At 35.7% G+C, this 12,941-nt stretch overlaps 1 protein-coding gene across 1 annotated transcript in view; it reads right to left on the bottom strand.

The window, feature by feature from the left end:
• LOC147079602 (uncharacterized) overlaps positions 1-12,941 on the bottom strand; it is a 222,328-nt gene that overhangs the window by 63,682 nt on the left and 145,705 nt on the right. The window contains exon 5 of the mRNA XM_085942398.1: positions 559-765. Coding sequence (XP_085798524.1) covers positions 559-765 — 207 coding nt within the window. The remainder of the gene's footprint in view (positions 1-558; positions 766-12,941) is intronic.

Raw genomic sequence — 12,941 nt, 5'->3', positions numbered from 1 at the left:
AACGAACAACCTAAGGATTAAATTATCCATCCCTTTTTAATCCTGATATCCTAATGTTGCTAATAGATAGATTACAATACATATTCAAATACCTAAAATTCCTTTTTTTATCTCTACAGAATTATTAAACTCATTATTTCGTTGTACCTAGTCACCCACCATAACCAAACCACCAGGAAAAATGAAACATTAATTTTGTGGAATCTATTTAGGTTAGGTTAGGTTAGGTTAGGTCATTATTTCGTTGTACCTAGTCACCCAATCATTTTGAACATATTATATTGATTAAAATGAGATATTCTAAGCTTGCCGGCAACACCAATTTAAGTCCCGTTTATTTGAGGCTTTCTAGCGATTAGGAATACATAAATTAGGTACTTATATAATTTGATTTATTATGGCGTATTGAAAATCTGTGCTATTAAAAATCTATAAACAATAAACATAATAGAGATAGGACAACTTCAATATTAAATTAATATTTTTCCTGAAAGGTCATAGTTATATTTATCGTTCTGTTTGCCATGGAACCGAATAATCTGATGTTGGCATATGTACCTGTCATAACACTGCTGTGGCAACCTCTGTCAAGTTCACCAGTAGAGCAAGGTGTCGAGAACCAGGATTCCATAGATTTGGCAGGCGTAAACTGCACACTTGATTGGTGTCCCACACCCCCCTCTGGGGATGTAATACCGTTCATGGACTTATGGTCGACTATGTGGAGCTTTTGCAGGCAGCTGGCTGGCACAAGTGGATGAAGTACTAAAAGGAGAAAAAAAAAACAAAAAAATACTGTAAATCCTCCGACAACCAACCGCAGTATGGACCAAGCCATACGGCGCTGAAAATCCACGCAAACTGCAGTAGGTACCATTGGCGAAGGGTGGAGGTAGGCTGTTAAGATCCGCCATAAATAGTGCACATTAAATTTCGTCAGTCATACTCATAATACGTATTTGTTTTCATTGAAATAATACTACAATTTACAGATGATGCTGGTTAGTTTTCAATATTCAATTAAACCCTGCGAAATCCAAGCCATAATAGATAATAGTCAAAAAATACTTGTCTATCTATAAAATATCTAAAATTATGCAATTAAATCATACATAACTGGATATTTTATGGATAGAATAATATTTTTATCTATTTTAGTTTGGTTTAGGCAGGGTTTAACGAATTTAAAAAAAATAACTAACAATATTATGTGTAGGTATTATGTATTCTTAATCCAACGAAAACAAATAATTATGAATGAAAATGTGTGCACAATTTTGTCGTATCGCCCAAGATATACCTACCTACCAAAAATATTATGGTACGTATGGTTTAGGTACGGTTTAATTGATTTTTAAAAACTAAACAACATCATCTATAAATTGTAGTCTTAGTTCAATAAAAACAAATATGTATGACTGACAAAGTTTAATGTGCACTATTTATGGCAGATCTTAACAGCCTACATCCACCCTTCGCCACTGGTAGGTACCTACCGGCACCGCAACACCGATCTTGCCTGACACCAATAAAATTATTGGCGAACTTACAGCGCCGTGTGGATTGGCTCTGAGTTCAGCAGGGCTATTCTAACATATCACTTAACTCCAAAATCGATAAAAAAAGGAGATAAATCTCGTCACGTGACATCGTGCCACATGGCTGACATCTCCTATCATCTCTACCACCTACCGTTTAACGTTTTAACAACGTATTGCTTTTGGCAACTTTGATAATATTGTGTGTCAACCCTATTTTTTGCTAAGGAGAGAACAAGATAAGTGGGTTGATACAACGACGTATCTCAAAATGTATAACAATATTGCAGTTTGAACCCTTTTATTAACAAGTGAACCGACCTGTTGGTACATGCCAAGTCTGTGTGACAAGCGGTTGTAATCATAATATAACCTATGTGCTCCAAAATCTACTAAAAGTAAATTTTCGGCCACTTTTTTGATAAAAATTATTATTTTTTTTCTGTAAGTACAGTATTTTGGGTACAGTTCGGTTATGAGGAATACAGCACTAAACACATTTTGAAAATACCCGATATACTGGATTATTTGTTAGATTAACCTAACCAAACCTTACCCAACCTAACCTAAACTAACCCAAACTAACAAATAATCCAGTATATCGGGTATTTACAAAATGTATTTTCCGCTGTATTCCTCATAACCGAACTGTACCGTATTTAGGTGAGTTGAAACACTTTGTTTCAACTCAGCTCGGTTATGAATATTAGGTACATACAATATTATGCGAGGTGATCATTAAACATGTAGGTATTCTGGTATCAGATTCTTGTGGTAGTGCAGACTACTCATTTGGGTGTTGGTATACTATGACTAGACCAGACTTTAATTTGAACTAGAAATAAATTTTGATTAAATTGTTCATTTTTTTTAGAATGTATTGATCGCATAGAATTGTTTTGCCTGTTATGTTAATTCATTTATGGGCTGCGTTAATGGATGTCAAAGAAGTGCGAAAATTAAATAAAACCATTTTTTCGACTAAAATGCCTTGTATTATGATGTAAATATATATATAGGTACTTAACATTTAATACGTCAACCCACCTTACTTGCTGTTTCAACTCACTTCGGTACTAGGTGGGTTGAAACAGTTGGAACGCTTCACTCGAAATGGGTTTTTCACTAATAAGTAATTAATTGCAACTGTACTGCTTTTAAATGCAAGTAAAGGATGAAATAAATATTATGCTATTCAAAAAGTACATTTTCATATTCTTAGTAGTGAAACTTAGCAAGTTATGACCAAAAATGTAAATAAAATGTGTCAATCCATCTCGGTATCCCCTACTTTATGTATAACCTACCTACATAATATATTTTAATAACAATGTTTACAGTTGTACACATACCCTTTGCTTCAAACAAAATGTTTATGCACGTGGATTTCTGTGGGTGAAATAAATTACTTATATTTATGATCGCGGGATGCTTATAGGTATATAAGTAAAAAAACGACTTCTCAAAATAATGTTTAAATTTTACGTTCCATGTTTCTTTCAATTCGTTGATAATTATTATTTTCTAGTCCGCAGATACAATGCAACCAAAAACGGACGTTAAATCAACACGAAATATTTTTAACGAGCTTATTCATTCCAATACGGCAAAAAAAACATTCGGAGAAATAACACGCGTAGTTTCAATAATTTAGTGTGACGGAAAGTAAAGTTCAGCTTAGGCCGGGTTAAAATTTTATGTACCGGCGAATGCAGGCATTATTTTTATTAATTGACCCTGATTTAACAGTAAAGTTGTTCGTCAGTGCGTAGACAGAAAGTGACGTACCTATGTAAAATGCCGCCCCTAGGCAGCGCCAAAAAGCCGTCCCATTTTCTATACAGTATTTTTATCACCCTTTTATGACTCCAGTATCTAAAAAATGTGTTGTATTGATACATTGCTAACAAAATATACACCAATGTAGCATACAAAATTAAATTTAGATATTAAAAGCGAATAAAAATATAATTAGGTTAGACACTTATCCAAATCATCAAAGTCTGATGTCGTATTTGGTTGATATTTCTGACACATTTGGTTTGTGCCATTTAGCAATACGCAGATTTGTTATTTCCACACCATTTTTACAAAGCTTTTATTGTAGGTAGGTAGGTACAACATGTAAACAAAATATTTTTAGCTATTTTTATCCAAATCGATTATACCAAATATCGATTTGCCACCCTTCGAGTAACTACCGCCCCCAAGCGACGCTCAATCTGCCTACCCCCACGGGACATCACTGAGTCCTACCTATCTATATATAACCCAACTATTAATTATTGTTGAGACATTTAATAAATTTCACTAGACTGAAAATTGAAATAAGATTGTTACCTGTATTGTACCTTCCAACGTTTCACGCGAAATGTTTTTATCTAACCTCAATTTGGAGCAGCGATTTCCAAAGTGGGAGGCGCGGAGTGTAATGATAATATATGATGTATGGAAATATGTAAATGAATAGAAAACATAAATTTATGCTTCGTTTTTTAAAATCAAGATCAATAGAACTATTTTGTCATTCCACAACAATTAAGTAGTTTCAATTCTACCCATAGGTAAGTACGTGTCCTGTAAATATAACCAGACTCATTACAATCGAGCATGACGTATCAAAACTATGTTACAGTAGGTACTATTCAAGGACATTTGACAGATCGCAATTAAGGGCTAAGACACACTAATAATCCAATAAATTTGATGCATTTGGAATCAAATAAGACCTGCGTCGACGCATGCTAAGGCCTTGTCCAGATGGCGCGATTTGATCCGCGCGTAAAAACTTGCGTGCATTTCAGGTAAGTAGGTACATGGGACCCGTCCACATGCACTCACAGCATGACGTCTGTCGCGCGACAAGCGCAAGCACTCGCTAGATCAGCGATTTCCAAACTGGGAGGCGTGGAGTGTTGCAAAGGGAGGCGCGAAAAGTTAACACAAATGTAGCCACAGGTTTGCAGTTTGCAAATGCATAGTTTATAAAGAGCCTGGGGGCCCGGGCATAACAGACATCACAAATTTAATCCAATAGTTTAAAAAAATCGCCAGCGGCGCTACTTCGTTTTAAGACTATTAAATATTTTAAATATGTAGTTGTGCATTGCAATTTGATGTGATAGCTATATGATGATTGCTATAGTTACTTAAATGATAACTCCCGTGTATAATTTAGGAACCACTACTTTAGAGCACCACACTGCCCTTAACCTCAGCGATAGGTAGGTGGGCCCGCCAAAGATTTTGGCCTGGGGGCCCGTTTCAGGAATGTGGGGCCCATGATAGAATCCATTTTTGTCAATGAACGATGATGAATTTGGATTGACTACTATTGAAAAGGAAAAAAAATGATTGAAACAAAAACCCTACTTAGTTCAATTTTGATTGAATCGGAGTGAAGAAATAATGCAATACTTTATCAAGAAAAGCATTGCAAGTTAAGTTAAGTTAAGTAAACTGAGTACTGCTATACCATTTGTAACATCATATTTTTTATGCGAAACGGGATTTTCTGCATCAGCTGCAATGAAATCCAAAAATCGACCCCATTTAGTAGAAAAAGAGCACTTTGTGCTAAGAAACAAGCACATCCATCGCATTAAAAATAAATTTATTTAAAAATGGATATAATAAAAGTACTTACTTAGTAAAATCTTGTTTATTTTTATACTTAATTAAGTTTTTTTTCTTTGTTGTATTAAGGGGGTACATGCTCGTCGAAGGTCAAAATTGAGTTTTTATTGTATTTTCAAACCATGATGCTGGACACTCCTTAAACGTTGTAGATAATCTATTTATATAATTTTGAAGCCTTATTATCCTTTATAGTTATTTTAAGAATTTGATGACTGCATAAAGTATTTTTGTTACATAAAATAGTATTCTTTTAAACCTCTCGCTCTAATGTTTTAGAATATAGTCATATTTCAGTACATAACTGTGCAGTGGTGTTAAGATTTTTTACATTTATTAATTTTTAAACGAATTTATAAAACCATTAGTATAATTTATTACGAGATAATTTTTGTAAAATATTCACGATAAAAAATTAAATTGATAATCTCTGTGATCCCAAATTTGACAAGAATTAGGCATTTTATTATTCAAAAAATCGGCAAGATTAACACATTTGAAGATAATTCTAAAGATATTTATTATAAGCTATGTCTTTGACCATTCAAGTGTGATAAAAATTTTATGAATAATGATTGCTTTATAATAATTATTGACCTAAGAATAAGGTAGTGTTTTTTTGAAATACGCCATTTCTTTTGTCATTCCCCAGTAGTTAAGCTACAACATACGGCCCTAGCCATAAATTGACAAACTATAATTAAAGTAGGGAGTAAAATTATGTTAACGCGCGTGTTTGAACATGTACCTAACCGATTTTTCTAAAAAAAATTTTTAAACGGTACATGTTCAAACACGCGCGTCAATATCATTTTACTCCCTACTTTAATTATAGTTTGTCAATTTATGGCTACGGCCGTATGTTGTAGCTTAACCACTGGGGAATGACAAAAGAAATGGCGTATTTCAAAAAAACACTACCTTATTCTTAGGTCAATAATTATTATAAAGCAATCATTATTCATAAGATTTTTAGCACACTTGAATGGTCAAAGACATAGCTTATAATAAATATCTTTAGAATTATCTTCAAATGTGTTAATCTTGCCGATTTTTTGAATAATAAAATGCCTAATTCTTGTCAAATTTGGGATCACAGAGATTATCAATATAATTTTTTATCGTGAATATTTTACAAAAATTATCTCGTAATAAATTATACTAATGGTTTTATAAATGCGTTTAAAAATTAATAAATGTAAAAAATCTTAACACCACTGCACAGTTATGTACTGAAATATGACTATATTCTAAAACATTAGAGCGAGAGGTTTAAAAGAATACTATTTTATGTAACAAAAATACTTTATGCAGTCATCAAATGTTTAAAATAACTATAAAGGATAATAAGGCTTCAAAATTATATAAATAGATTATCTACAACGTTTAAGGAGTGTCCAGGATCATGGTTTGAAAATACGATAAAAACTCAATTTTGACCTACGACGAGCACGTGGGCCGTTAAGTAGTACATTTTTTGGTTATTTAAAAAGTTTTAATGAAATAAAGGGGGGGAGGCGCCAAGATTAGATTTTTTATAAAGGGAGGCGTCGTAACATAATGTTTGGAAACCACTGATTTAGAGAATTGTTAGACAAATATAATTGGGGAAATTTCTTCCTTGCATCCTTACAAATTATAAGAAAAACTAACCAATATGATATTTTATAAAAAGCAGGTTTCTCAAGCCACGTGTCTTGACATTTCAACATTAATTTTATTATAAAACAAACATCGCCAGCAGTAAAATTGTATTTGGACATTGTTAACATTTGAAATCATTTTTGCACAATAGGTAGGTTCCTATAAGTCAGGGATGGTCAGTGCGTCGATCGCGAAGGTATTTTTGGTCGATCTCGGACATAATAATAATATTGTACTATTTATTGTTCAAACGAGTCAAAACTACTAGATGTTCCAGCTCTTAAAATCCGCTAGTTCTTATCTCTTCTCTTACGGCTCGACGTCTTACGTGAGCGACGTCAGCGAAGCGATGAGCAGCGCGCGCAACGTATAACCGTACAACCAAAAAAGACTATTTACGAACATTTTCACACACGGTTATACGTTTGAGTTGCGCGTGCCGCTCAACGCTTCGCGTGATTTCGCCCACGTAAAACGCCCCGTAACATATTATCATTATTAAGAAATACACTCATGTGAAGAACACTTTTTCAACTAGTCGATCCTAGAAAAAAATGTGTCACCACCCTGCTATAAGTATTAACAGCATATTTTTAACTTTCGGTTTTATTTAGTAGTAGGTATATAATATATCATGTTTATTTACATTTTACTGTTAAGTACCTAGGTAAGGATTTTTTGATTTGAAATGTTTCTGTATAGTACCTACTTATATTATGTGAAATGAAGATTTCAAGTCTCTGGGTTAGATTACTCAGATGTTAAATCTCTTGCGATAAAACTGGTTCGATGATATCCATCACATCGAATATAAATATTATAATATAAGTATCTACTTACATGAGGCCAAGACTTGAAAAAGTACAAGTACCTAGGTACATACTAAGAGTTGAAGAATCCAAAGTAATGGGCGAATAACAACAACCAGATACGTCCCATGCGGGTAGGGGTGGGAGTAGGAAAATGAAAGACTGATTACTATTTATAATTAGTATTACAACTTTTGAAAGCAGCGGCAGTTTTCCATGAACCAGTCGATGCGGTCAATGCGGTCGATTCGTTAAAAAGTACCGATATCTTAATAACATATTATGCTAGTATTCCTATTTTACTTGTTATACACAATGGCGGTACAATGCATGAGAAAAAAAATCACGAGGGGGCCTCCAAGCCTGACATCGCCTCAGACCTACACGTTCCTAAAAACACCGCTGATTTTTGTGATATTTGTTTCGTGAAAATGCTCTAATCATCCCTAGATGACTAATACTCGTATTAGTTATTATTACTTGGTCGTATCTACCTACTCAAATGTACAAATGAAAATGGGTGGTATTCTAAGTCTACATAAAGTCGGCATTTTGCTTGAGGACGTCACTGATACTGATAGCAACCGTTCCTCATAAAAAGTTTTTTTTTTCCGACCATGTCCGTTAATATTAAGATCATATTATGGGCCTCCACAGAGTACAGGTTTGTATTAACAGATTTTGTTTTTTACGAGAAATGGATGTCAGCCACTTGCTCAACCTATTAGGTCCATTCCCTGACTCACACACAAATTTAAAAACAATATGTGTACTTGCCAGACCCAGGATTCTAGCCTGGGACCCTCGGCGTAAAATAAATAAAAAGCATTGATATACTACTGGATGAATCATATTATGCTTCTTAAAATGACGCCCGATTTTCAGCGACTCGGCCAGTGTTAAAACTTACTGTTTTCAGCGGACTTAACTCGATATAAGCTCATTAATATTTGTCTCGAAAACGACCTGGCAATAATTATGAGTAAGCCCGATCTAGCTTGCATCTTACTCTAACTAATAGTCAGCGCATGACGACTTGCTCTGTCCGCTCAGACATGAATTTTTGGTAGCTTGCAAGCTTTGGGTTGCAGACTTCCTTAGGGTCACTATTCCAAGAACGCAAATTTAGTTTTACAGCCAGGGCAATACGGGTGAAATTCGGGAATCCATGTTAACGGTCTTAACGCATTATACCTACAAGAAAATATTATAAGACGATAATCGTAATATCTTCTTTTGTGGTACATTTTTAAAATTACACCTGTATGGGAACTCCTCATCTAGTAGTATATCAATGATAAAAAGACATAAGTAAAAAGTAGTCTGTTGATAATTATCCATAATCTCAATAATGCTCGATGACAAACTAAATTGGTCAAAGCATGCGGACAGCATCTGCAAAAGAGCCGCGGTGACTTCGCTCAAACTAGCAAGAATGGCCAAACCCACATGGGGTGTATCTTCTGAAGCTCTTCGAATTCTCTACACTTGTGCTATTGAGCCTATGATCACGTATGCGGCCAGCATATGGCATGAAGCTGCCAAACGGAAAAATATAGCAAAAAAACTCAATACGGTTCAGCGAGCACTAGCGATACGAATATGCAGAGCTTACCGAACGGCTTCGCTCAATTCAACGCAAGCTCTAGCAGGACTTATGCCTCTAGATTTACGTTTAAAACAAATCGCTCTCATTTACAGAGCTAAGAAGGGCCTCGCAGGTTTTCTGCCTGACGACAGGCTTTACGAAAAACCGGTGGACTATAGAAGGCTGCCACACCCGGCTAGACTATTTTCTGAAGTGGTTTCTTATCCTGCAACGTTGGAAAGCAACGAATGCAATAACATGCCGATTTTCACGGATGGGAGCAAAATTGATGGCGGTACTGGTGCAGGGTTTGTGGCATACATTAATGGCGGTGAGATAGCGGCTCGTAAGTACCGCCTTGCCAGCTATTGTACGGTAATGCAGGCCGAACTCTATGCCATCCAATGCGCTCTGGAGTGGGCAGGCTCAGATCCAATTCAGCGAAAGCTCACCGAAAACCATAGTATTTGTATTTATTCGGACTCCAAAAGCTCAATCCAAGCAATTGGAAATCCGTTGTCTACTAATCCGATTGTCTTTTCTATTCACAGCGAGTCCGCTCTACTGAGACGGCGCCACCCCGAGGTGCACTTCAAGTGGATAAGGGGACACACCGGGATAGAAGGAAATGAAAGAGCTGACAAATTGGCTCGGCATGGTGCCTCTGAACCCAAGACCGCGGTAGCTTATGACAAATTTCCTCTGAGCTACGCGAAAATTACAATTTCAGACATGGTGAAAAACGAATGGAACTCACGATACATAAACTCATCGACAAGGGAGTTGACCCGAAAGTTTTTACCTTCAATTTTAGCAGCACGAGACGTCAGGGTGCATAAGGGACTGTGTTTTGAGATGACTCAGATTCTTACAGGTCACGGAGTCATGCGAGCATACCTGCACCGGTTTAAAATAACATCTGATGGAAAGTGTCCATGCGACGACGGAAGCGACCAGGACGTCTTACATTTACTCCTAGATTGTCAAATCTTTAGCAAGGAGCGGCACAACCTGAACTTTTTATTACAGATGGCAGATGCGGACATTCGAGACCTTCCGGGGACCATGGCAAACGAGGCCGGAAGAGATGCCCTTTTTAATTTCTGTATTGATGTAATAAAAAGAATAAAAATAATAAATGGTGACATGTAAAGATGATTCATGCCTTTCAGATCCAGTGACTGCAATCATATAAGATAGGATAAGTATATACTTAGAACATTAGTCCAATGCGACATTTCTTTTACCACGGGAAAAAACTCGACTACAAATCGCAGTCCTCAGTTCCCAATGAATACGACAAAATATTCATCAGAATCACCTCCGCCTTGCGCTACTAAGAATTTTCCAGGGTTTTTGCAAGGCGGTATCATAGGCCCTGGCCGAATTCAAATTAGCAATACCCGATGCGGGTAGAAGAACAGTTTTCAATAAGGCATATTCTCTCAGCCGGCACAATTTTCATTTGACTAGCATCAAGTAGAGTAGTTTGCGTGCCAAAGTCCTTAAGAAACCTCGATAGTAAATGCGAGGTATCCATAAAGGCATCTAGAAAAAAAAAAAAAAAAAAAAATCTCAATAATGCTGTAGGTATATTATGCCCCGCAAATGAGCGAAAACAGTAATTTACTTGTGTCATTAGGCCTTTTTAACCAATGAAAATAATACAGTTAGGTACCAGTGGCGAGGGGTGGAGGTAGGCTAGATTCGACATAGATAATGCAGATTAAACATAATCAGTCATACTTATTTGTTTTCGTTGAACTAAGAATACAATTTGCAGGTTGCTGGTTAGTTTTTAATATTAATAATTAAACCCTGCCTAACCAAACCATAATAGTTGTTTAGGTGGTATGCTATGAGCGATCCGATAAAAATAGTGCACACATTTCCAGTCATCCTAATTGGTTTTCATTGAATTTAAAATATGTAGGTACCTATTTACATAATTATTACACAAATGGTGGTCGTTGGTTTTTGTAAAATTTATTAAGTTTAAGCCCTACCTACCCAAATCAAAAAATATTCTTCTATCTATAAAATATCTATCTATATAATTATGTTTCGTTTAATGGCATAATTTTAGATATTTATAAATAAACGATTATTTTTTTACTATTATCTAGATACTATATGGCAACTATGGCATGGGCAGTGACGTCCCGTGGGGGTAGGCAGATTGAGCGTCGCTTGGGGGTGGCAGTTACTCGAACGGCGGCAAATCAAGGAGAATCATTTGCAATATATAGAAATAGCTACCTAAACTTAGTAATAACGAAAATAAATTTCCATTAAAAAAATCAGCTCACTGGTTTTGTCGGGTTCGCGATATCTAGTTTACTTCCGTTGCTTTTCGACGTCCTCGGTGACCAGAAACGACACGTGCAGATTTGCGAATAATTAAAGTCTCATATTTTGTTAGTAATGTCTCCATACAACACATTTCTTAGATATTGAAAAGGATGATAAAAATACTGCATAAAAAATGGAGCGGCATTTTGGCGCTGCCTAGGGGCGGCATTTTATCTAGGGACGTCACTGGGCATGGGTTACGCAGGGCTTAATTGAATTTTAAAAACTAATCTGAATAACCTAGCCTTAAGTAGATAGGTATGTACTAATTTTATTGCAATATGATATTTTTTCGATCGTTGTAATGCCTAGCCCAGAGTCTACCAAGGTTATATACCTACCTACTGCTGTTTGCTACGGATTACGGGAAAGTTTCTAGTAGGTACTGAACAGTTTATATTTTCGTGAAAATTACACAATCTAAATAATGGCATCATGACAGTTAGTTAAACATGGGAATAGATACTTACCAATTAAATGAATGTTTTTTGCCACTATTCCATCGGTTGTCCACATTTCCCCCGTCCCCGCGCAATAAGGTAACGACACAATGATTTTATTCCTGATGCCATTGTGGTGTGATGTTATTTTGACTTACGCGCCCCATTGTGTTTGATATTAATTCTTTGCTATTATTTCAAATCAAACAATGCACATTATTCATAAAACAATGCCACTGGAATTGCTCGGGAAATTGAAAAACAAATAACAAGAAAACTGTACTACCGCTAATTATTGTTAATTAATTACTTAATTACCATTTCAATAATTACCCAAGTATTTTACAATCAATTAATATGGTAAAGCCGATAAGTGTTACGGGTAATTGCCCCATATATAAGAAAAAAAATCAGAGATTAGAAAAGAATTTAAAAAAGGTAACCAATATATCGAGCCAAAAGGACGTATGTGTGTAATTATTATTGATTTATTGAGGATGACGGTCACTGAAATTACAGGTGCTGACAACAATCTCCTTCTATCTAGGTTAGAGAGCGATCCTGCGCTGATTTCGCTGCTTCAGTCATTTTTCGATCTATCTGGAGGACACATGCCCTCGCAACCTCCCTCTTTCGACTCTCCACAACATCTATCAACCTGATGGCCCCCACATCCTGAAGCGGGCCCGCAGGCTAGGATCTTTGCAGGGCCTCCCTAACTATCGCTAAGAATAAAGGCACTGTGATGCTCTACAGTAGCGTTTTTCAAATGGTGTACGTGGTAAAATTAATGTGTATATTTAGTATTTTTTTTTGTATAATACATCCATTTGAATTATAGAGTTGTTGAGTATCGATACACAATTAAAAATTGTATCGTACAAGCACATACTTTTAAATAATAATAAGACTTTTTTACTGTTAGAGCAAATTT

This window comes from Rhyacophila brunnea, unplaced genomic scaffold (assembly GCF_057557595.1).
Source record: "Rhyacophila brunnea isolate RB1 unplaced genomic scaffold, BYU_Rbru_1.0 scaffold_1, whole genome shotgun sequence".
NCBI lineage: Eukaryota > Metazoa > Arthropoda > Insecta > Trichoptera > Rhyacophilidae > Rhyacophila > Rhyacophila brunnea.
This window is presented reverse-complemented; position numbering and strand designations above follow the sequence as displayed.